The following is a 26,671-nucleotide window of genomic DNA, read 5'->3' as shown; positions in this document are numbered from 1 at the left end:
TAGCTCTTCAGCTTCAGCTCATCTTCGGCTCTTCATCTTCGGCTTTTCAACTTTAGCTCTTCATCTTTAGCTCTTCATCTTTGGCTCTTCATCTTCGGCTCTTCATCTTCGGCTCTTCATCTTTGGCTCTTCAGCTTCAGCTCATCTTCACCTCTTCATCTTCGGCTCTTCAACTTCAGCTCTTCATCTTTGGCTCTTCATCTTCAGCTTTTCATCTTCGGCTCTTCATCTTCGGCTTTTCAACTTTAGCTCTTCATCTTTGGCTCTTCATCTTCGGCTCTTCATCTTCGGCTCTTCATCTTTGGCTCTTCAGCTTCAGCTCATCTTTGGCTCTTCATCTTCGGCTCTTCAACTTCAGCTCTTCATCTTTGGCTCTTCATCTTCGGCTCTTCATCTTTAGCTCTTCAGCTTCAGCTCATCTTCGGCTCTTCATCTTCGGCTCTTCATCTTTGGCTCTTCATCTTCAGCTTTTCATCTTCGGCTCTTCATCTTCGGCTTTTCAACTTTAGCTTTTCATCTTTAGCTCTTCATCTTCGGCTCTTCATCTTCGGCTCTTCAGCTTCAGCTCATCTTCGGCTCTTCATCTTCGGCTCTTCAACTTTAGCTCTTCATCTTTAGCTCTTCATCTTCGACTCTTCATCTTTGGCTCTTCATCTTTGGCTCTTCAGCTTCAGCTCATCTTCACCTCTTCATCTTCGGCTCTTCAACTTTAGCTCTTCAGCTTCAGCTCATCTTCACCTCTTCATCTTCGGCTCTTCAACTTTAGCTCTTCATCTTCGGCTCTTCAACTTCAGCTCTTCATCTTTGGCTCTTCATCTTTAGCTCTTCATCTTTAGCTCTTCAGCTTCAGCTCATCTTCACCTCTTCATCTTCGGCTCTTCAACTTTAGCTCTTCATCTTTAGCTCTTCATCTTCGACTCTTCAACTTTAGCTCTTCATCTTCGGCTCTTCATCTTCAGCTCTTCATCTTTGGCTCTTCAGCTTCAGCTCATCTTCACCTCTTCATCTTCGGCTCTTCAACTTTAGCTCTTCATCTTCGGCTCTTCAACTTCAGCTCTTCATCTTTGGCTCTTCATCTTCAGCTCTTCATCTTCGGCTCTTCATCTTTAGCTCTTCATCTTTAGCTCTTCATCTTTAGCTCTTCAGCTTCAGCTCATCTTCACCTCTTCATCTTCGGCTCTTCAACTTTAGCTCTTCATCTTTAGCTCTTCATCTTCGACTCTTCAACTTTAGCTCTTCATCTTCGGCTCTTCATCTTCAGCTCTTCATCTTTGGCTCTTCAGCTTCAGCTCATCTTCACCTCTTCATCTTCGGCTCTTCATCTTTAGCTCTTCATCTTTAGCTCTTCATCTTTGGCTCTTCATCTTCGGCTCTTCAACTTCAGCTCTTCATCTTTGGCTCTTCATCTTTAGCTCTTCAGCTTCAGCTCATCTTCGGCTCTTCATCTTCGGCTTTTCAACTTTAGCTCTTCATCTTTAGCTCTTCATCTTTGGCTCTTCATCTTCGGCTCTTCATCTTCGGCTCTTCATCTTTGGCTCTTCAGCTTCAGCTCATCTTCACCTCTTCATCTTCGGCTCTTCAACTTCAGCTCTTCATCTTTGGCTCTTCATCTTCAGCTCTTCATCTTCGGCTCTTCATCTTTAGCTCTTCATCTTTAGCTCTTCAGCTTCAGCTCATCTTCGGCTCTTCATCTTCGGCTCTTCATCTTCGGCTCTTCATCTTCAGCTCTTCATCTTCGGCTCTTCATCTTCGGCTTTTCAACTTTAGCTTTTCATCTTTAGCTCTTCATCTTTGGCTCTTCATCTTCGGCTCTTCATCTTCGGCTCTTCAACTTTAGCTCTTCATCTTCGGCTCTTCAGCTTCAGCTCATCTTCGGCTCTTCATCTTCGGCTCTTCAACTTTAGCTCTTCATCTTTAGCTCTTCAGCTTCAGCTCATCTTCACCTCTTCATCTTCGGCTCTTCAACTTTAGCTCTTCATCTTTAGCTCTTCATCTTCGACTCTTCATCTTTGGCTCTTCATCTTTGGCTCTTCAGCTTCAGCTCATCTTCACCTCTTCATCTTCGGCTCTTCAACTTTAGCTCTTCATCTTCGGCTGTTCAACTTCAGCTCTTCATCTTTGGCTCTTCATCTTCAGCTCTTCATCTTCGGCTCTTCATCTTTAGCTCTTCATCTTTAGCTCTTCAGCTTCAGCTCATCTTCACCTCTTCATCTTCGGCTCTTCAACTTTAGCTCTTCATCTTTAGCTCTTCATCTTCGACTCTTCAACTTTAGCTCTTCATCTTCGGCTCTTCATCTTCAGCTCTTCATCTTTGGCTCTTCAGCTTCAGCTCATCTTCACCTCTTCATCTTCGGCTCTTCAACTTTAGCTCTTCATCTTTGGCTCTTCAGCTTCAGCTCATCTTCACCTCTTCATCTTCGGCTCTTCAACTTTAGCTCTTCATCTTCGGCTCTTCATCTTCGGCTCTTCAACTTCAGCTCTTCATCTTCGGCTCTTCAGCTTCAGCTCATCTTCGGCTCTTCATCTTCGGCTCTTCAACTTTAGCTCTTCATCTTTGGCTCTTCATCTTCCACAGCTCTGTCCAGTCTGTCGTCCGCATGCAGGTGAGGTCTTTATACAGGAGATCAGCCAACCAGGTGCGGCTGCGGGTCCGAGTGCGCCGGGATTGCAGGGAGGGCAGCTAATTCAACTGATTAGAAAGACATACAACGTGTAACAAAACAGTGAAACACAGTTACAACAATTAGTGAATATAAAATAATATGCAAGAAAATGAATAAATCAATCCGTGATATAACAGCAATACAGGTGAACAAAATACAAATATAACCATGATAATTATACAAACGTAACGAAACCCGTGAATAAATAGTCACGTCTGTGACATAAACGTAGGCTGTTCATTTTTCAGAGCATAACGTGCTCATGTTATCCGGACTGCAGACGCTGTTTTGTTGCTGTTTCAACCCAATTCACTAATTTGTCACATATGCAATATTTTAGGATAGTACGGCTCTTACAGTTGAAACTGATCAGCTCTGCTCTTTTCAGAGACACGCACAATGTGAAACGCCGTTTTGTTGCTTCAATCCAATGACTTCTGTACAAACGCAATACACTGTATTTGTTCATTTGCTCATCCAGTTTGATGTACAGTGAAATAGGAGGCCCTGCCTTGCTGTGCGCTCGGGGGGCTGGGGGTCTCAGTCTGCCTGTCCGTATTTCACCCTCAGCTCTGCTCTCTGTATCCGCCGTCTTCTCTCTAATAGACGCGCACCTGAAACAAGCGGCGGCTCTTTGAGCGCATTTCTCCACCTGGCTGCCCATCTAAAGCAATGGTCTGCTTTGATACGAAATGTGTTATTTTGAGATACGAATTTAAAAGCAGTTTAAACGTTTGTTTTAATTTTTCACAGCACAAAACGGGCCATGTCAGTGTATTGAAACGCTGTATTACACGTCACCTCCTACTCATACTGACACCGAAATGAAAGTAAAAGTAAAAATATAAAAGAGTGTAACAGCAGCGGAAGAGACGGAATAATGGATTCACTGCAGTCAATTAAATAATCCAGTAAGTACTTTAAATAGTCCAAGTACGATAAACACGGATGTCTTTTAAAGCATCATCATCATCAACGTGAGGCACTTGGTTTTAAATGCAATACGCAGGTGTAAATGAACAATTGAATAATATTAACATTATTAAGTGCATGCGTACTTTACTTCCTGTACAATAGACATACGTTGTTCTTTTGAAAATGTCCAGCATAAAACTTAAAATAAGCAACTAAACGGCTAAACCGACCGATGAACTGACTAAACTGCTATTTGATTGATTTTTAAGTGGAGTTTCACATGTATTACAATGGTTTAAGCGACATGGAGATTTCCGGCCTACTTTTCAGAAACGGTCATGAGCCTGTCTGTACAGCTTCATTAATTCACTGTCAGTCTTATGTTTTAACAAAGCAATAGTGTGTCGATATTCAACGTTTCATGTGCGGTGCTTAGTTAATTAAATGATATGTTCTGCTCTTCCCACTGGGTTTCAAACATTTCTTAAAACAGACCACAAAAGAAGAAGGAAACATTAGTCAGTCATAATCTAGGATACTTTTGATGAATCTTGTACGATGCAGTGTGTTAGACAGGAGCAGTGCTGTGCTGGTGCTGTGTGATCAGTGTGTCTGTGTCTGTGCTGTGTGTTCAGGTCCACTGGGCCGGATCTGGACTCTGAGATGAGTCTCTCTGTGGAGCCTGAGGCTCAGGATGGAGCTGTGCGCCCCGAGACCAAGAGGTGAGAGGAGATCCGGGGCAGCAGCCTCTGAGTGTATAACCTGTCAGTCTGATGAGCATCTACAGGGCCTTGAAAAAGTATTCAGCCCCCAACACGCTTTACACATTTTATTGTTTCAGATTCAGAATTTGAAATAGATGAACTGATCTACAAAGGGATGTTCAATGCCTTTGAAATGGACTTGTGTGAACTGATATTGTACACTTCTTCAGATTTGTGCTCCTCTATAATCACATCCCTGAGTTGCTTAGAATCACGATGCTCTTTCTTTTAAAAGTCTCTACCGTACTGTGGGACCGTACAGAGAGTGTGATATTAACTAGTCACATCAAAAGAAAAATTGCAAAAGCTTTCTTCAATTTACAGTCAAATATCACATAAAAAAGGTATTCATACCCTTTGTAATTGCAAGCCTAAATCTGCTCAGATGCCATATTATTATATGCCATATTACCAACCAAGTAGTGACCTAGGCCCTAGGGCAGGGATGGCGAACCTTTTCTGAATGGAGTGCCCAAAGTCTGGTTTGTATACTTTGCTAAGTGCCAAAGGGTGCCAATGATAAATTAGGGATATTAAAGTTTATACAGGGGCTAAATTGCATTTGTATTAACCAATATTTATGTTTATTTTTTTGTTGTAATTAAGTTATTAAGCAAACATGCCAACAAAACAAACCACGATACAGAAAAATGTATAAACTATGGACAGATAGAACCATCCCACCAACCCGCCACCTGCATCCACTGCCAACCTCCCTCCCAACCCCCCCCCCCATATCCCCAATAATCTGTAGTCTGGAGAGCAAGTGCAGCTCCAGTCTGCTAATGGGAGTCTGCTGCAGAGTATGAAGCTGAATGAAGCGAGGCACATATTCTTCCCAAAAAGGATTATATTAGGATTTGGCTTTAGTATGTATTGTTTAATTTATTTTCGTGTGCACATATTAAAAAAAATACAGTACATTATACAACTTAATAGTAATTAGCTCATATTGCAATGTTTTGCAATGGGTAAAGTTTAAAACCAAAATCTTTCTGTATGAACACATGTAGTGCGTACAATTAAATAAATAAATACATATGTGTGCCAACAAGGTGTAAAGAGAAGACCCTCAATATAATGTCAAGCCTCAGCCCCCCACTGAGAAGAGGCTGCACCCCCTGCGATCAGGGATCCAGTGTATTTTGAAATAAATATAATCCATTGATGCATGGCCTTGTATTTCACCGAGTAAAGGCTGCAGGTGCGATTTTACAGCCACAGCAGTAAACAAAATCTAAAATACACTTAATTCAGAAACCCAATATAAACTTATATAAGCACTCCTTAACCCCCCCACACAAAAACACAAACACCCCGTATATATACAAACCCCTAATCCAATCAATTTATAAACCAGACATCAGGATTAATTAAATCACAGGACAAACCCAAAACAAATTCAAAACCAATCCCTCCCAAAAAAAAGCCAGAGAAGGGGAGGTTAATTAAAGTCACTACACCCCACTTCCTCCAACTTGCCATGTCCATACTCCAAGGGGAAGAGGAGTTCCTTTAAAAATAATAATAAAACAAGTCCAATTGGGAATCCAATAAAAGAAAAATATAAAAAGCGCTATCCATAAAAATAGTTCATAAAATACTGCAGGTAAAATCTTCCAGGTAGTTAAAGAAAGAAAAAAAAGAATGCAAGCTTCAGCTCACCGGCTCACAGGATCCCCTCTGGGGGTCTTCAGCTTCAGCTCTTCATCTTCGGCTCTTCATCTTCGGCTCTTCATCTTCAGCTCTTCATCTTCGGCTCTTCAACTTTAGCTCTTCATCTTCGGCTCTTCATCTTCGGCTCTTCATCTTCGGCTCTTCATCTTCGGCTCTTCATCTTCGGCTCTTCAACTTCAGCTCTTCATCTTCGGCTCTTCAGCTTCAGCTCATCTTCGGCTCTTCAGCTTCAGCTCATCTTCGGCTCTTCATCTTTGGCTCTTCATCTTCGGCTCTTCAGCTTCAGCTCATCTTCGGCTCTTCATCTTCGGCTCTTCAACTTTAGCTCTTCATCTTCGGCTCTTCATTTTCGGCTCTTCATCTTTGGCTCTTCATCTTCGGCTCTTCATCTTCGGCTCTTCAGCTTCAGCTCATCTTCGGCTCTTCATCTTCGGCTCTTCAACTTTAGCTCTTCATCTTCGGCTCTTCATTTTCGGCTCTTCATCTTTGGCTCTTCATCTTCGGCTCTTCAACTTCAGCTCTTCATCTTCGGCTCTTCAGCTTCAGCTCATCTTCGGCTCTTCATCTTCGGCTCTTCAACTTTAGCTCTTCATCTTTGGCTCTTCAACTTTGGCTCTTCAACTTTAGCTCTTCATCTTCGACTCTTCAACTTTAGCTCTTCATCTTCGGCTCTTCATCTTCAGCTCTTCATCTTTGGCTCTTCAGCTTCAGCTCATCTTCACCTCTTCATCTTCGGCTCTTCAACTTTAGCTCTTCATCTTTAGCTCTTCATCTTCGGCTCTTCATCTTCGGCTCTTCAACTTCAGCTCTTCATCTTCGGCTCTTCAGCTTCAGCTCATCTTCGGCTCTTCATCTTCGGCTCTTCAACTTTAGCTCTTCATCTTTGGCTCTTCATCTTCCACAGCTCTGTCCAGTCTGTCGTCCGCATGCAGGTGAGGTCTTTATACAGGAGATCAGCCAACCAGGTGCGGCTGCGGGTCCGAGTGCGCCGGGATTGCAGGGAGGGCAGCTAATTCAACTGATTAGAAAGACATACAACGTGTAACAAAACAGTGAAACACAGTTACAACAATTAGTGAATATAAAATAATATGCAAGAAAATGAATAAATCAATCCGTGATATAACAGCAATACAGGTGAACAAAATACAAATATAACCATGATAATTATACAAACGTAACGAAACCCGTGAATAAATAGTCACGTCTGTGACATAAACGTAGGCTGTTCATTTTTCAGAGCATAACGTGCTCATGTTATCCGGACTGCAGACGCTGTTTTGTTGCTGTTTCAACCCAATTCACTAATTTGTCACATATGCAATATTTTAGGATAGTACGGCTCTTACAGTTGAAACTGATCAGCTCTGCTCTTTTCAGAGACACGCACAATGTGAAACGCCGTTTTGTTGCTTCAATCCAATGACTTCTGTACAAACGCAATACACTGTATTTGTTCATTTGCTCATCCAGTTTGATGTACAGTGAAATAGGAGGCCCTGCCTTGCTGTGCGCTCGGGGGGCTGGGGGTCTCAGTCTGCCTGTCCGTATTTCACCCTCAGCTCTGCTCTCTGTATCCGCCGTCTTCTCTCTAATAGACGCGCACCTGAAACAAGCGGCGGCTCTTTGAGCGCATTTCTCCACCTGGCTGCCCATCTAAAGCAATGGTCTGCTTTGATACGAAATGTGTTATTTTGAGATACGAATTTAAAAGCAGTTTAAACGTTTGTTTTAATTTTTCACAGCACAAAACGGGCCATGTCAGTGTATTGAAACGCTGTATTACACGTCACCTCCTACTCATACTGACACCGAAATGAAAGTAAAAGTAAAAATATAAAAGAGTGTAACAGCAGCGGAAGAGACGGAATAATGGATTCACTGCAGTCAATTAAATAATCCAGTAAGTACTTTAAATAGTCCAAGTACGATAAACACGGATGTCTTTTAAAGCATCATCATCATCAACGTGAGGCACTTGGTTTTAAATGCAATACGCAGGTGTAAATGAACAATTGAATAATATTAACATTATTAAGTGCATGCGTACTTTACTTCCTGTACAATAGACATACGTTGTTCTTTTGAAAATGTCCAGCATAAAACTTAAAATAAGCAACTAAACGGCTAAACCGACCGATGAACTGACTAAACTGCTATTTGATTGATTTTTAAGTGGAGTTTCACATGTATTACAATGGTTTAAGCGACATGGAGATTTCCGGCCTACTTTTCAGAAACGGTCATGAGCCTGTCTGTACAGCTTCATTAATTCACTGTCAGTCTTATGTTTTAACAAAGCAATAGTGTGTCGATATTCAACGTTTCATGTGCGGTGCTTAGTTAATTAAATGATATGTTCTGCTCTTCCCACTGGGTTTCAAACATTTCTTAAAACAGACCACAAAAGAAGAAGGAAACATTAGTCAGTCATAATCTAGGATACTTTTGATGAATCTTGTACGATGCAGTGTGTTAGACAGGAGCAGTGCTGTGCTGGTGCTGTGTGATCAGTGTGTCTGTGTCTGTGCTGTGTGTTCAGGTCCACTGGGCCGGATCTGGACTCTGAGATGAGTCTCTCTGTGGAGCCTGAGGCTCAGGATGGAGCTGTGCGCCCCGAGACCAAGAGGTGAGAGGAGATCCGGGGCAGCAGCCTCTGAGTGTATAACCTGTCAGTCTGATGAGCATCTACAGGGCCTTGAAAAAGTATTCAGCCCCCAACACGCTTTACACATTTTATTGTTTCAGATTCAGAATTTGAAATAGATGAACTGATCTACAAAGGGATGTTCAATGCCTTTGAAATGGACTTGTGTGAACTGATATTGTACACTTCTTCAGATTTGTGCTCCTCTATAATCACATCCCTGAGTTGCTTAGAATCACGATGCTCTTTCTTTTAAAAGTCTCTACCGTACTGTGGGACCGTACAGAGAGTGTGATATTAACTAGTCACATCAAAAGAAAAATTGCAAAAGCTTTCTTCAATTTACAGTCAAATATCACATAAAAAAGGTATTCATACCCTTTGTAATTGCAAGCCTAAATCTGCTCAGATGCCATATTATTATATGCCATATTACCAACCAAGTAGTGACCTAGGCCCTAGGGCAGGGATGGCGAACCTTTTCTGAATGGAGTGCCCAAAGTCTGGTTTGTATACTTTGCTAAGTGCCAAAGGGTGCCAATGATAAATTAGGGATATTAAAGTTTATACAGGGGCTAAATTGCATTTGTATTAACCAATATTTATGTTTATTTTTTTGTTGTAATTAAGTTATTAAGCAAACATGCCAACAAAACAAACCACGATACAGAAAAATGTATAAACTATGGACAGATAGAACCATCCCACCAACCCGCCACCTGCATCCACTGCCAACCTCCCTCCCAACCCCCCCCCCCATATCCCCAATAATCTGTAGTCTGGAGAGCAAGTGCAGCTCCAGTCTGCTAATGGGAGTCTGCTGCAGAGTATGAAGCTGAATGAAGCGAGGCACATATTCTTCCCAAAAAGGATTATATTAGGATTTGGCTTTAGTATGTATTGTTTAATTTATTTTCGTGTGCACATATTAAAAAAAATACAGTACATTATACAACTTAATAGTAATTAGCTCATATTGCAATGTTTTGCAATGGGTAAAGTTTAAAACCAAAATCTTTCTGTATGAACACATGTAGTGCGTACAATTAAATAAATAAATACATATGTGTGCCAACAAGGTGTAAAGAGAAGACCCTCAATATAATGTCAAGCCTCAGCCCCCCACTGAGAAGAGGCTGCACCCCCTGCGATCAGGGATCCAGTGTATTTTGAAATAAATATAATCCATTGATGCATGGCCTTGTATTTCACCGAGTAAAGGCTGCAGGTGCGATTTTACAGCCGGGCGGATTTCTGATGGACAATTTGGATTCATTGTGCAGTTTTTCTAATCAAGTAAAAATATATATATTATATGTTATTATTATAATTATAATTATTATTATTGGGTGAAGCAGTTTTGTATGAGCCTGGAGTTTGTTTTGGTCACCAGGTGACCTTCTGACAGCTGTTGTACAAGAAAAATCTCACGGGGGACCATGCCCCCGGACCCCCTCGAACAATCGGTCACTTTAAAAAGTCGACAACTTTTACAATTTTAAACTTGCCAAATAATGGTGGATGTCAAATGCCAGCATGTGCTCCTTCAGGCTTTTGGGATGAGTTGTGTCAAAACTGAACAAACTAAAACATCCCTGGATTTGCCTTCCTTGTATAAAATTGCAACTCTCAAATATTTAGGTCTTTGAATATTCAATTGAATTTAAACTCGATTATCAAGTGTATTTCTTTTATATGGATCGATTAAAAACTAGTCTTAAAACTGCTTTAGTTTGCTGTGTATTTAGTTAAATGAGAATGTATTCCTAGGTAAGCTGTTGTTCAGCTTTTTTAAGCCATATCAGAAATGTAAATGGTCCTGTATGTCTGTAATGATGTGAGAGTGTCAGCAGAGCCCAATGTTGTGCTTTAAGTGCCAGATTGAAGTGGTCAGGCTGGTTTACAGCAGCAGTGCTTCACATTGTCATCACGGTGGGCTTGCTGTATTATTGAGGCTCTGCATTGCTGTGTAGACAGAGGTTAAATGAAGGCCTGTGTCCATGTGTGTTCACAGGGTGCCCAGCTGTCTGTCCATGAGGAGTGAGGACTCAATGCACAATCCAGTTCACTTCAGAGAAGACCCCTTCCCCCCCGACCCAAGGTGAGGTTACAGTTTATATTGTACATCCATATCTACCAGCGCTGAGCAATGGGAGTGTGTTCTGGGTGCCTCGTGTTGCATTGTTGTTGTGTGTGTGGCTTCAGGATTTGTATAAAAGACTCAGAATAACAGTGTTGTCACTGATGATCCTGTGGCACTTTGTGAAAGAATGGTACTCATGATGCTCTGACAATGTCCCCTTTTTTAACAGTGACCTGATATATAAATCTCCAGCACTACACTGTTCTTGTCTTGATTGGTGATATGATTTAAAATCAATTATATCACCATGAATGTGCCCGAGTCCTAATTAAATAAAAGTTCAGTAAAGTCCACCGTAAGAGTACTGAAGTATACTGTAAATATGTGTTGTGTGTACTGCAGTATACTTCTAGTGTGCTTATCTTATATAAACACAATGTAGGCTTAACTCTATATCTGCATCACTTGGATCATTACACAACCACATCCCTAGATGTATGAATAGAAAATTCATATCAATGTTGACTATATCTACGCTATATGAAATGTAGACGACACTTATAGGTAATCACATTTGACTTTGCTACTTAGTATGACTTGCGACAATCATCACGTAAATATGACTGCCTTCTATACAACATCCGGTCTTGAGTCTCTATAATGATCACAGAGCTAAACTATTACATAATGTTACATACACCTTGGTGACAAAGCAAGATTTATGACACATATTTGTGGACATGTACACATCGACACATGATGTTCACATGACCTTTACTGAACTCCAGATCACAGATACTGATGGGTTCATTTGTATATTGGCTTGCTTTTCGACTAAATCCATAGTTGCAATACCACGTACTCACCAGCAGATCACTATGGAGAGCATGTCTCAAGCAGTTTGAAGCAGTGACCCTTTTTTCGGTACAAGAGCTTCAAATGGTTCACTGCTTCAGAAAGCTTTGTTTCCTCATCACTAGCTAATGTCTGATTAGTCTGAATTAGTTAAACCAGCTATGAGGAACGGGGCCCTGAGGGGTGTACTACGAAGCGAGGTAACTGGCTTATCCAGGTAAGTTCAGGAGTAACTTTGTGAGGTCGTTTAACCCGCACCACGGAAGGTGGATCAGTTTTATGTTTTATGTATGTTGTCATGGCAATATACGCGGCATCTCTAAACTGCTCCGAGCAGGGTATCTGTGTGGTTATCTAGATGTTACCCTATATAAGCACCGCCTCTCTGCCCTCAATCTTGTCGGGAAAAATGCTGGGACATTTGGAAGACCCAATCGACATCGGCGCACGGGTTGTGAGAGGCTTAGTCCGCAGGGCGAGGGTGTTTAGAGACCGTGCAACTCCTCTAGCTCATCCCGATGATGTTCTCTATGAAAGATATTGATTCTCATCTGAGGGAATTCAGTGTCTTTGCCGGCTTCTAGGGCCAGACGTCTCAATGCCACTCGCCGGAGTGATGCCCTCACTGTTGAACAGACAGTGCGTTTTGCTGTGCAGTATTTTGCCAGCGGACACTTCATGTATCCCATCGGTGATGCTGCACATCTGAGCAGGAATACTGTCTGCCGTGCATGTTCGCAAGGTGGCACTTGCTCTCTCTAAACTGCTGGATGCATTTGTTATGTTCCCTTGCCGTTTAAGCGTGCTAATGGTCAAAGAGGCTTTTTATGCGATTGCAGGTAATTCGCAATATAACAGTACTTGGTCTATTTTTAATATGCATAGGCTGGGCCTATATACAGAACACATTTTTTTCATAGGAGTGCCGAGGGTGATTGGTGCGATTGACTGTACGCATATCCCCATTAGAGCCCCTGGGAGATCATGAGGGGGATTATGTGAATAGGAAGTCATTTCACAGCATCAACGTTCAGGTATTTGATCAGATCGTATTTGATCTGAAATGTAGGCTAGCCTGCATTATTTGTCCTCAAAACGTCTACTGATATTCAAAACAATTAAAGACACATTAGGTGGGGATTTTCTTACAATGGTAGCATGTTAAAATGGCCTGAATTCCTTTGTCAGGTGACATGCGATCACCATTTAATGGTGACCAGTCTGGAGGCTAGGTGGCCTGGGTTAGTGCATGATTCATGCAATTTGCCATGCATAGCCTAGTATTAGCCTATGTTAGTTACCGTTAAATAGACATGAAAGTACAAGTGATTGAATGGGTCAACCTGGATGTGTGTGTCAGACACGGCTGACATGGTCTCCTCACCGAAGTCCTCCTGAAAAACAATTTAAGAGAAAAGCTATTAAATTGTGTCAACATATCAGCATTGATAAATCCACTAAACTCCTCAATTATTTCCACACTTGCCTCTACCCGAGAGTCAGATGAGGGCCATGCTGTTGGCTGGAGCAGATCAATAGTATCCCGCTGAACTGTACAGGCATGTGAAGGCAAGACAGGCATGTGAACTACATATAAAATTGTTGTGATTTCCCAAATAATTGTATGATATTACCCTGTACATAAAGGGTGGGCATCAAGCTGCCACCAGGGTCAGAACTGACTGCCCCCCTCGACCCCCTCCATTCTGGGCCTTCCTCTATTGTTCGCCAGTGCCAACTCCTCTGCCTGTGAAAATGTAGCAGGCGGTGGCCCTCCTCCAGTTTTCACTAGGTCGGCCTTTTTTCTGCTTGCTGTGAACACATGGATAGGCTATTATAAGTGTAGGCTACACACCACATCTGTACTGTGTATTATTGATGAGAAGTATTAATACACACCACTTGATAGAATATTTTTATATTTCATCTGGACTTGTTGCCAGTTGCGCTTTCCACTGAGGTTGCAGCTCAAATGATTGTTAGAATGAAGTTATTCTGAACACAATAGCATTGAGTTCATACAGGGAGCCCTACAGCCTGGGTGCTTTAGGGAGTAGATCTTAATTCATTAACAGTGAGTAACGGGTCAATTTCAAAGATGTAACCCATGTGTAGGCTATAATTGAATTCAAAATTGTTTGCACATATTTAGATACACTATTTTACGTGTCCTTACATCTCAGTCATTACAAGTAAGAGTCCATAAGACAGGAGAGAGAACAAAGGACAAGAATACCGATCTTACGAATTTACTCTTTTGGCAATGCGCTGCCAACAAGCCTCCCTGGCTTTGTTGGCTGCCAATGTGTTAGAATTAGCCATTAACCTTTCTTTAAACTGCTCAAATCCTGACATTATCAGCATGCATTATTCCGGGGAAAAATACAGAGCACGAGCCATTATGCAGAAACTCAGCCTGTGCTTCCCAACACGCCCCTTTTACGTGAATGCGCACAAACTCCAGTTAAGTTAACACCGAATCAACTAAGCGACATCTTAAATCACCATCGCAGTACCGTTTAACACCAGTTTAGGCAATCAGAGTTCGTCAACCCTGACTTTCCTTGATAAACCCGAGTTAAATCTGAGTAGGTTAATCTCGCTTCGTAGTACACCCCTCTGGTCTTCACTGAGCAACAATAACAAGACCCAAACTAAAACCACATGCACGCACAAACAAACCTTGCTTGCTCCCCCAAGCTCTGTCTCCTACTCTGCAGCTGAGGCCTGCTTTTATAGCAGGTGGCTGGGATTGATCGATCAATTAGTGTCAATCAACCCCAACCACCTGCAGTCCATGAGCAGGCAGGGAGGTACCATTAACCCCTGCCCTGCCACAGGCACACAAGGAGGTGTCCGGTGTGAAATCCCCTTAAAACTTCTAATCCACATGGACCGGGGGTTTTCAAACCAGTCCTGGAGTACCCCCTGCTCTGTTAGTTTTTGTTCCAGCCTAGGTCTTAATTACTTAATTGAATGCTTTATTGCTTTTTTAGGTCAATTAAGGATTCAATTAAGCAATTAAGACCTTGGTTGGAACAAAAACCCGCAGGGCAGGTGGAACTCCACCCTGAAAACCCCTGACATAGACATTAGAGTATTTGACCTACGGGTGTGTGGTTATGTCTGTGTGACATCTAAACACTAGTGCTGGATTTCAGAAGAGGAGGATGGCAGAAACATGGGATTTGAAGGGAGAAATTTAAATGTAATGTGTGTTGTGTGTGCAGTCAGACTCCCTCTTGGACTGAAACAGGCATCCCGGGACACTGCTGAGTGTCTCATCCACACAGCCAGTCCCAAAAAAGCTACAGGTCAGCTGTGCCAAAACCCCCCTCTGCCATGGGGGTTGAATGCCCTATTAGGCCTGGAGAGGATGTCATGACTGTAACAGACTCATCTCTGTACTGTGAGCCCCGTCACATGTGCATGTATAATAACACAACCTTTCTTTTTCAAAAACACCAGATTGATCATGATGTAAGTCTGTGTTTTATTTATATGGACAGATTAAAAAATAGCCTTAAAACTGCTTTAATTTGCTGTGTATTTAGTTAAATGAGAATGTATTCCTAGGTAAGCTGTTGTTCAGCTTTTTTAAGCCATATCAGAAATGTAAATGGTCCTGTATGTCTGTAATGATGTGAGAGTGTCAGCAGAGCCCAATGTTGTGCTTTAAGTGCCAGATTGAAGTGGTCAGGCTGGTTTACAGCAGCAGTGCTTCACATTGTCATCACGGTGGGCTTGCTGTATTATTGAGGCTCTGCATTGCTGTGTAGACAGAGGTTAAATGAAGGCCTGTGTCCATGTGTGTTCACAGGGTGCCCAGCTGTCTGTCCATGAGGAGTGAGGACTCAATGCACAATCCAGTTCACTTCAGAGAAGACCCCTTCCCCCCCGACCCAAGGTGAGGTTACAGTTTATATTGTACATCCATATCTACCAGCGCTGAGCAATGGGAGTGTGTTCTGGGTGCCTCGTGTTGCATTGTTGCTCTGTGTGTGGCTTCAGGATTTGTATAAAAGACTCAGAATAACAGTGTTGTCACTGATGATCCTGTGGCACTTTGTGAAAGAGTGGTACTCATGATGCTCTGACAATGTCCCCTTTTTTAACAGTGACCTGATATATAAATCTCCAGCACTACACTGTTCTTGTCTTGATTGGTGATATGATTTAAAATCAATTATATCACCATGAATGTGCCCGAGTCCTAATTAAATAAAAGTTCAGTAAAGTCCACCGTAAGAGTACTGAAGTATACTGTAAATATGTGTTGTGTGTACTGCAGTATACTTCTAGTGTGCTTATCTTATATAAACACAATGTAGGCTTAACTCTATATCTGCATCACTTGGATCATTACACAACCACATCCCTAGATGTATGAATAGAAAATTCATATCAATGTTGACTATATCTACGCTATATGAAATGTAGACGACACTTATAGGTAATCGCATTTGACTTTGCTACTTAGTATGACTTGCGACAATCATCACGTAAATATGACTGCCTTCTATACAACATCCGGTCTTGAGTCTCTATAATGATCACAGAGCTAAACTATTACATAATGTTACATACACCTTGGTGACAAAGCAAGATTTATGACACATATTTGTGGACATGTACACATCGACACATGATGTTCACATGACCTTTACTGAACTCCAGATCACAGATACTGATGGGTTCATTTGTATATTGGCTTGCTTTTCGACTAAATCCATAGTTGCAATACCACGTACTCACCAGCAGATCACTATGGAGAGCATGTCTCAAGCAGTTTGAAGCAGTGACCCTTTTTTCGGTACAAGAGCTTCAAATGGTTCACTGCTTCAGAAAGCTTTGTTTCCTCATCACTAGCTAATGTCTGATTAGTCTGAATTAGTTAAACCAGCTACGAGGAACGGGGCCCTGAGGGGTGTACTACGAAGCGAGGTAACTGGCTTATCCAGGTAAGTTCAGGAGTAACTTTGTGAGGTCGTTTAACCCGCACCACGGAAGGTGGATCAGTTTTATGTTTTATGTATGTTGTCATGGCAATATACGCGGCATCTCTAAACTGCTCCGAGCAGGGTATCTGTGTGGTTATCTAGATGTTACCCTATATAAGCACCGCCTCTCTGCCCTCAATCTTGTCGGGAAAAATGCTGGGACATTTGGAAGACCCAATCGACATCGGCGCACGGGTTGTGAGAGGCTTAGTCCGCAGGGCGAGGGTGTTTAGAGACCGTGCAACTCCTCTAGCTCATCCCGATGATGTTCTCTATGAAAGATATTGATTCTCATCTGAGGGAATTCAGTGTCTTTGCCGGCTTCTAGGGCCAGACGTCTCAATGCCACTCGCCGGAGTGATGCCCTCACTGTTGAACAGACAGTGCGTTTTGCTGTGCAGTATTTTGCCAGCGGACACTTCATGTATCCCATCGGTGATGCTGCACATCTGAGCAGGAATACTGTCTGCCGTGCATGTTCGCAAGGTGGCACTTGCTCTCTCTAAACTGCTGGATGCATTTGTTATGTTCCCTTGCCGTTTAAGCGTGCTAATGGTCAAAGAGGCTTTTTATGCGATTGCAGGTAATTCGCAATATAACAGTACTTGGTCTATTTTTAATATGCATAGGCTGGGCCTATATACAGAACACATTTTTTTCATAGGAGTGCCGAGGGTGATTGGTGCGATTGACTGTACGCATATCCCCATTAGAGCCCCTGGGAGATCATGAGGGGGATTATGTGAATAGGAAGTCATTTCACAGCATCAACGTTCAGGTATTTGATCAGATCGTATTTGATCTGAAATGTAGGCTAGCCTGCATTATTTGTCCTCAAAACGTCTACTGATATTCAAAACAATTAAAGACACATTAGGTGGGGATTTTCTTACAATGGTAGCATGTTAAAATGGCCTGAATTCCTTTGTCAGGTGACATGCGATCACCATTTAATGGTGACCAGTCTGGAGGCTAGGTGGCCTGGGTTAGTGCATGATTCATGCAATTTGCCATGCATAGCCTAGTATTAGCCTATGTTAGTTACCGTTAAATAGACATGAAAGTACAAGTGATTGAATGGGTCAACCTGGATGTGTGTGTCAGACACGGCTGACATGGTCTCCTCACCGAAGTCCTCCTGAAAAACAATTTAAGAGAAAAGCTATTAAATTGTGTCAACATATCAGCATTGATAAATCCACTAAACTCCTCAATTATTTCCACACTTGCCTCTACCCGAGAGTCAGATGAGGGCCATGCTGTTGGCTGGAGCAGATCAATAGTATCCCGCTGAACTGTACAGGCATGTGAAGGCAAGACAGGCATGTGAACTACATATAAAATTGTTGTGATTTCCCAAATAATTGTATGATATTACCCTGTACATAAAGGGTGGGCATCAAGCTGCCACCAGGGTCAGAACTGACTGCCCCCCTCGACCCCCTCCATTCTGGGCCTTCCTCTATTGTTCGCCAGTGCCAACTCCTCTGCCTGTGAAAATGTAGCAGGCGGTGGCCCTCCTCCAGTTTTCACTAGGTCGGCCTTTTTTCTGCTTGCTGTGAACACATGGATAGGCTATTATAAGTGTAGGCTACACACCACATCTGTACTGTGTATTATTGATGAGAAGTATTAATACACACCACTTGATAGAATATTTTTATATTTCATCTGGACTTGTTGCCAGTTGCGCTTTCCACTGAGGTTGCAGCTCAAATGATTGTTAGAATGAAGTTATTCTGAACACAATAGCATTGAGTTCATACAGGGAGCCCTACAGCCTGGGTGCTTTAGGGAGTAGATCTTAATTCATTAACAGTGAGTAACGGGTCAATTTCAAAGATGTAACCCATGTGTAGGCTATAATTGAATTCAAAATTGTTTGCACATATTTAGATACACTATTTTACGTGTCCTTACATCTCAGTCATTACAAGTAAGAGTCCATAAGACAGGAGAGAGAACAAAGGACAAGAATACCGATCTTACGAATTTACTCTTTTGGCAATGCGCTGCCAACAAGCCTCCCTGGCTTTGTTGGCTGCCAATGTGTTAGAATTAGCCATTAACCTTTCTTTAAACTGCTCAAATCCTGACATTATCAGCATGCATTATTCCGGGGAAAAATACAGAGCATGAGCCATTATGCAGAAACTCAGCCTGCGCTTCCCAACACGCCCCTTTTACGTGAATGCGCACAAACTCCAGTTAAGTTAACACCGAATCAACTAAGCGACATCTTAAATCACCATCGCAGTACCGTTTAACACCAGTTTAGGCAATCAGAGTTCGTCAACCCTGACTTTCCTTGATAAACCCGAGTTAAATCTGAGTAGGTTAATCTCGCTTCGTAGTACACCCCTCTGGTCTTCACTGAGCAACAATAACAAGACCCAAACTAAAACCACATGCACGCACAAACAAACCTTGCTTGCTCCCCCAAGCTCTGTCTCCTACTCTGCAGCTGAGGCCTGCTTTTATAGCAGGTGGCTGGGATTGATCGATCAATTAGTGTCAATCAACCCCAACCACCTGCAGTCCATGAGCAGGCAGGGAGGGACCATTAACCCCTGCCCTGCCACAGGCACACAAGGAGGTGTCCGGTGTGAAATCCCCTTAAAACTTCTAATCCACATGGACCGGGGGTTTTCAAACCAGTCCTGGAGTACCCCCTGCTCTGTTAGTTTTTGTTCCAGCCTAGGTCTTAATTACTTAATTGAATGCTTTATTGCTTTTTTAGGTCAATTAAGGATTCAATTAAGCAATTAAGACCTTGGTTGGAACAAAAACCCGCAGGGCAGGTGGAACTCCACCCTGAAAACCCCTGACATAGACATTAGAGTATTTGACCTACGGGTGTGTGGTTATGTCTGTGTGACATCTAAACACTAGTGCTGGATTTCAGAAGAGGAGGATGGCAGAAACATGGGATTTGAAGGGAGAAATTTAAATGTAATGTGTGTTGTGTGTGCAGTCAGACTCCCTCTTGGACTGAAACAGGCATCCCGGGACACTGCTGAGTGTCTCATCCACACAGCCAGTCCCAAAAAAGCTACAGGTCAGCTGTGCCAAAACCCCCCTCTGCCATGGGGGTTGAATGCCCTATTAGGCCTGGAGAGGATGTCATGACTGTAACAGACTCATTTCTGTACTGTGAGCCCCGTCACATGTGCATGTATAATAACACAACCTTTCTTTTTCAAAAACACCAGATTGATCATGATGTAAGTCTGTGTTTTATTTATATGGACAGATTAAAAAATAGCCTTAAAACTGCTTTAATTTGCTGTGTATTTAGTTAAATGAGAATGTATTCCTAGGTAAGCTGTTGTTCAGCTTTTTTAAGCCATATCAGAAATGTAAATGGTCCTGTATGTCTGTAATGATGTGAGAGTGTCAGCAGAGCCCAATGTTGTGCTTTAAGTGCCAGATTGAAGTGGTCAGGCTGGTTTACAGCAGCAGTGCTTCACATTGTCATCACGGTGGGCTTGCTGTATTATTGAGGCTCTGCATTGCTGTGTAGACAGAGGTTAAATGAAGGCCTGTGTCCATGTGTGTTCACAGGGTGCCCAGCTGTCTGTCCATGAGGAGTGAGGACTCAATGCACAATCCAGTTCACTTCAGAGAAGACCCCTTCCCCCCCGACCCAAGGTGAGGTTACAGTTTATATTGTACATCCATATCTACCAGTGCTGAGCAATGGGAGTGTGTTCTGGGTGCCTCGTGTTGCATTGTTGCTCTGTGTGTGGCTTCAGGATTTGTATAAAAGACTCAGAATAACAGTGTTGTCACTGATGATCCTGTGGCACTTTGTGAAAGAGTGGTACTCATGATGCTCTGACAATGTCCCCTTTTTTAACAGTGACCTGATATATAAATCTCCAGCACTACACTGTTCTTGTCTTGATTGGTGATATGATTTAAAATCAATCTTGTTGAAATGGGAGGGCAGCGCGCAACAGGTGCGCGTCTAATTCAACTGATTAGAAAGAAATACATCTTGTAACAAAACAGTGAAACAAAGTTACAACAATTAATGAACATAAAATAATATGCAAGAAAAATGAATAAATCAATCCGTGATATAACAGCAATACAGGTGAACAAAATACAAATATAACCATGATAATTATACAAACGTAACGAAACCCGTGAATAAATAGTCACGTCTGTGACATAAACGTAGGCTTTGTTTTAACAAAGCAATAGTGTGTCGATATTCAACGTTTCATGTGCGGTGCTTAGTTAATTAAATGATATGTTCTGCTCTTCCCACTGGGTTTCAAACATTTCTTAAAACAGACCACAAAAGAAGAAGGAAACATTAGTCAGTCATAATCTAGGATACATTTGATGAATCTTGTACGATGCAGTGTGTTAGACAGGAGCAGTGCTGTGCTGGTGCTGTGTGATCAGTGTGTCTGTGTCTGTGCTGTGTGTTCAGGTCCACTGGGCCGGATCTGGACTCTGAGATGAGTCTCTCTGTGGAGCCTGAGGCTCAGGATGGAGCTGTGCGCCCCAAGACCAAGAGGTGAGAGGAGATCCGGGGCAGCAGCCTCTGAGTGTATAACCTGTCAGTCTGATGAGCATCTACAGGGCCTTGAAAAAGTATTCAGCCCCCAACACGCTTTACACATTTTATTGTTTCAGATTCAGAATTTGAAATAGATGAACTGATCTACAAAGGGATGTTCAATGCCTTTGAAATGGACTTGTGTGAACTGATATTGTACACTTCTTCAGATTTGTGCTCCTCTATAATCACATCCCTGAGTTGCTTAGAATCACGATGCTCTTTCTTTTAAAAGTCTCTACCGTACTGTGGGACCGTACAGAGAGTGTGATATTAACTAGTCACATCAAAAGAAAAATTGCAAAAGCTTTCTTCAATTTACAGTCAAATATCACATAAAAAAGGTATTCATACCCTTTGTAATTGCAAGCCTAAATCTGCTCAGATGCCATATTATTATATGCCATATTACCAACCAAGTAGTGACCTAGGCCCTAGGGCAGGGATGGCGAACCTTTTCTGAATGGAGTGCCCAAAGTCTGGTTTGTATACTTTGCTAAGTGCCAAAGGGTGCCAATGATAAATTAGGGATATTAAAGTTTATACAGGGGCTAAATTGCATTTGTATTAACCAATATTTATGTTTATTTTTTTGTTGTAATTAAGTTATTAAGCAAACATGCCAACAAAACAAACCACAATACAGAAAAATGTATAAACTATGGACAGATAGAACCATCCCACCAACCCGCCACCTGCATCCACTGCCAACCTCCCTCCCAACCCCCCCCCCATATCCCCAATAATCTGTAGTCTGGAGAGCAAGTGCAGCTCCAGTCTGCTAATGGGAGTCTGCTGCAGAGTATGAAGCTGAATGAAGCGAGGCACATATTCTTCCCAAAAAGGATTATATTAGGATTTGGCTTTAGTATGTATTGTTTAATTTATTTTCGTGTGCACATATTAAAAAAAATACAGTACATTATACAACTTAATAGTAATTAGCTCATATTGCAATGTTTTGCAATGGGTAAAGTTTAAAACCAAAATCTTTCTGTATGAACACATGTAGTGTGTACAATTAAATAAATAAATACATATGTGTGCCAACAAGGTGTAAAGAGAAGACCCTCAATATAATGTCAAGCCTCAGCCCCCCACTGAGAAGAGGCTGCACCCCCTGCGATCAGGGATCCAGTGTATTTTGAAATAAATATAATCCATTGATGCATGGCCTTGTATTTCACCGAGTAAAGGCTGCAGGTGCGATTTTACAGCCGGGCGGATTTCTGATGGACAATTTGGATTCATTGTGCAGTTTTTCTAATCAAGTAAAAATATATATATTATATATGATTATTATAATTATTATTATTATTATTGGGTGAAGCAGTTTTGTATGAGCCTGGAGTTTGTTTTGGTCACCAGGTGACCTTCTGACAGCTGTTGTACAAAAAAAATCTCACGGGGGACCATGCCCCCGGACCCCCTCGAACAATCGGTCACTTTAAAAAGTCGACAACTTTTACAATTTTAAACTTGCCAAATAATGGTGGATGTCAAATGCCAGCATGTGCTCCTTCAGGCTTTTGGGATGAGTTGTGTCAAAACTGAACAAACTAAAACATCCCTGGATTTGCCTTCCTTGTATAAAATTGCAACTCTCAAATATTTAGGTCTTTGAATATTCAATTGAATTTAAACTCGATTATCAAGTGTATTTCTTTTATATGGATCGATTAAAAACTAGTCTTAAAACTGCTTTAATTTGCTGTGTATTTAGTTAAATGAGAATGTATTCCTAGGTAAGCTGTTGTTCAGCTTTTTTAAGCCATATCAGAAATGTAAATGGTCCTGTATGTCTGTAATGATGTGAGAGTGTCAGCAGAGCCCAATGTTGTGCTTTAAGTGCCAGATTGAAGTGGTCAGGCTGGTTTACAGCAGCAGTGCTTCACATTGTCATCACGGTGGGCTTGCTGTATTATTGAGGCTCTGCATTGCTGTGTAGACAGAGGTTAAATGAAGGCCTGTGTCCATGTGTGTTCACAGGGTCCCACTGCAGAGAGCAGAGTCACCGGTGCCCAGCTGTCTGTCCATGAGGAGTGAGGACTCAATGCACAATCCAGTTCACTTCAGAGAAGACCCCTTCCCCCCCGACCCAAGGTGAGGTTACAGTTTATATTGTACATCCATATCTACCAGCGCTGAGCAATGGGAGTGTGTTCTGGGTGCCTCGTGTTGCATTGTTGTTGTGTGTGTGGCTTCAGGATTTGTATAAAAGACTCAGAATAACAGTGTTGTCACTGATGATCCTGTGGCACTTTGTGAAAGAGTGGTACTCATGATGCTCTGACAATGTCCCCTTTTTTAACAGTGACCTGATATATAAATCTCCAGCACTACACTGTTCTTGTCTTGATTGGTGATATGATTTAAAATCAATCTTGTTGAAATGGGAGGGCAGCGCGCAACAGGTGCGCGTCTAATTCAACTGATTAGAAAGAAATACATCTTGTAACAAAACAGTGAAACAAAGTTACAACAATTAATGAACATAAAATAATATGCAAGAAAAATGAATAAATCAATCCGTGATATAACAGCAATACAGGTGAACAAAATACAAATATAACCATGATAATTATACAAACGTAACGAAACCCGTGAATAAATAGTCACGTCTGTGACATAAACGTAGGCTTTGTTTTAACAAAGCAATAGTGTGTCGATATTCAACGTTTCATGTGCGGTGCTTAGTTAATTAAATGATATGTTCTGCTCTTCCCACTGGGTTTCAAACATTTCTTAAAACAGACCACAAAAGAAGAAGGAAACATTAGTCAGTCATAATCTAGGATACTTTTGATGAATCTTGTACGATGCAGTGTGTTAGACAGGAGCAGTGCTGTGCTGGTGCTGTGTGATCAGTGTGTCTGTGTCTGTGCTGTGTGTTCAGGTCCACTGGGCCGGATCTGGACTCTGAGATGAGTCTCTCTGTGGAGCCTGAGGCTCAGGATGGAGCTGTGCGCCCCAAGACCAAGAGGTGAGAGGAGATCCGGGGCAGCAGCCTCTGAGTGTATAACCTGTCAGTCTGATGAGCATCTACAGGGCCTTGAAAAAGTATTCAGCCCCCAACACGCTTTACACATTTTATTGTTTCAGATTCAGAATTTGAAATAGATGAACTGATCTACAAAGGGATGTTCAATGCCTTTGAAATGGACTTGTGTGAACTGATATTGTACACTTCTTCAGATTTGTGCTCCTCTATAATCACATCCCTGAGTTGCTTAGAATCACGATGCTCTTTCTTTTAAAAGTCTCTACCGTACTGTGGGACCGTACAGAGAGTGTGATATTAACTAGTCACATCAAAAGAAAAATTGCAAAAGCTTTCTTCAATTTACAGTCAAATATCACATAAAAAAGGTATTCATACCCTTTGTAATTGCAAGCCTAAATCTGCTCAGATGCCATATTATTATATGCCATATTACCAACCAAGTAGTGACGTAGGCCCTAGGGCAGGGATGGCGAACCTTTTCTGAATGGAGTGCCCAAAGTCTGGTTTGTATACTTTGCTAAGTGCCAAAGGGTGCCAATGATAAATTAGGGATATTAAAGTTTATACAGGGGCTAAATTGCATTTGTATTAACCAATATTTATGTTTATTTTTTTGTTGTAATTAAGTTATTAAGCAAACATGCCAACAAAACAAACCACAATACAGAAAAATGTATAAACTATGGACAGATAGAACCATCCCACCAACCCGCCACCTGCATCCACTGCCAACCTCCCTCCCAACCCCCCCCCCATATCCCCAATAATCTGTAGTCTGGAGAGCAAGTGCAGCTCCAGTCTGCTAATGGGAGTCTGCTGCAGAGTATGAAGCTGAATGAAGCGAGGCACATATTCTTCCCAAAAAGGATTATATTAGGATTTGGCTTTAGTATGTATTGTTTAATTTATTTTCGTGTGCACATATTAACAAAAATACAGTACATTATACAACTTAATAGTAATTAGCTCATATTGCAATGTTTTGCAATGGGTAAAGTTTAAAACCAAAATCTTTCTGTATGAACACATGTAGTGTGTACAATTAAATAAATAAATACATATGTGTGCCAACAAGGTGTAAAGAGAAGACCCTCAATATAATGTCAAGCCTCAGCCCCCCACTGAGAAGAGGCTGCACCCCCTGCGATCAGGGATCCAGTGTATTTTGAAATAAATATAATCCATTGATGCATGGCCTTGTATTTCACCGAGTAAAGGCTGCAGGTGCGATTTTACAGCCGGGCGGATTTCTGATGGACAATTTGGATTCATTGTGCAGTTTTTCTAATCAAGTAAAAATATATATATTATATATGATTATTATAATTATTATTATTATTATTGGGTGAAGCAGTTTTGTATGAGCCTGGAGTTTGTTTTGGTCACCAGGTGACCTTCTGACAGCTGTTGTACAAAAAAAATCTCACGGGGGACCATGCCCCCGGACCCCCTCGAACAATCGGTCACTTTAAAAAGTCGACAACTTTTACAATTTTAAACTTGCCAAATAATGGTGGATGTCAAATGCCAGCATGTGCTCCTTCAGGCTTTTGGGATGAGTTGTGTCAAAACTGAACAAACTAAAACATCCCTGGATTTGCCTTCCTTGTATAAAATTGCAACTCTCAAATATTTAGGTCTTTGAATATTCAATTGAATTTAAACTCGATTATCAAGTGTATTTCTTTTATATGGATCGATTAAAAACTAGTCTTAAAACTGCTTTAGTTTGCTGTGTATTTAGTTAAATGAGAATGTATTCCTAGGTAAGCTGTTGTTCAGCTTTTTTAAGCCATATCAGAAATGTAAATGGTCCTGTATGTCTGTAATGATGTGAGAGTGTCAGCAGAGCCCAATGTTGTGCTTTAAGTGCCAGATTGAAGTGGTCAGGCTGGTTTACAGCAGCAGTGCTTCACATTGTCATCACGGTGGGCTTGCTGTATTATTGAGGCTCTGCATTGCTGTGTAGACAGAGGTTAAATGAAGGCCTGTGTCCATGTGTGTTCACAGGGTCCCACTGCAGAGAGCAGAGTCACCGGTGCCCAGCTGTCTGTCCATGAGGAGTGAGGACTCAATGCACAATCCAGTTCACTTCAGAGAAGACCCCTTCCCCCCCGACCCAAGGTGAGGTTACAGTTTATATTGTACATCCATATCTACCAGCGCTGAGCAATGGGAGTGTGTTCTGGGTGCCTCGTGTTGCATTGTTGTTGTGTGTGTGGCTTCAGGATTTGTATAAAAGACTCAGAATAACAGTGTTGTCACTGATGATCCTGTGGCACTTTGTGAAAGAGTGGTACTCATGATGCTCTGACAATGTCCCCTTTTTTAACAGTGACCTGATATATAAATCTCCAGCACTACACTGTTCTTGTCTTGATTGGTGATATGATTTAAAATCAATCTTGTTGAAATGGGAGGGCAGCGCGCAACAGGTGCGCGTCTAATTCAACTGATTAGAAAGAAATACATCTTGTAACAAAACAGTGA

The 26,671-nt window shown here is 41.8% G+C and overlaps 1 protein-coding gene across 4 annotated transcripts in view; it reads left to right on the top strand.

Moving 5' to 3' along the window:
- Nucleotides 1–26,671, top strand: part of LOC136767576 (NLR family CARD domain-containing protein 3) — a 152,182-nt gene that overhangs the window by 5,767 nt on the left and 119,744 nt on the right. Inside the window, exons 1-10 of one of the 4 annotated variants that reach the window (XM_066721455.1) lie at nt 3,304–3,574; nt 4,214–4,300; nt 8,562–8,648; nt 10,681–10,767; nt 15,425–15,511; nt 20,169–20,255; nt 21,049–21,135; nt 23,167–23,280; nt 24,074–24,160; nt 26,192–26,305. In XM_066721455.1, coding sequence (XP_066577552.1) covers nt 4,242–4,300; nt 8,562–8,648; nt 10,681–10,767; nt 15,425–15,511; nt 20,169–20,255; nt 21,049–21,135; nt 23,167–23,280; nt 24,074–24,160; nt 26,192–26,305 — 809 coding nt within the window. In that variant the 5' untranslated portion in view covers nt 3,304–3,574; nt 4,214–4,241. Of the gene's footprint in view, nt 1–3,303; nt 3,575–4,213; nt 4,301–7,650; nt 7,923–8,561; nt 8,649–10,680; nt 10,768–15,424; nt 15,512–20,168; nt 20,256–21,048; nt 21,136–23,166; nt 23,281–24,073; nt 24,161–26,191; nt 26,306–26,671 lie in introns of those variants that run through there. The other 3 variants (XM_066721454.1, XM_066721456.1, XM_066721457.1) reach the window with 3 other exon arrangements.

Source organism: Amia ocellicauda, chromosome 14 (assembly GCF_036373705.1).
Source record: "Amia ocellicauda isolate fAmiCal2 chromosome 14, fAmiCal2.hap1, whole genome shotgun sequence".
Taxonomy (NCBI): Eukaryota; Metazoa; Chordata; class Actinopteri; order Amiiformes; family Amiidae; genus Amia; species Amia ocellicauda.
This window is presented reverse-complemented; position numbering and strand designations above follow the sequence as displayed.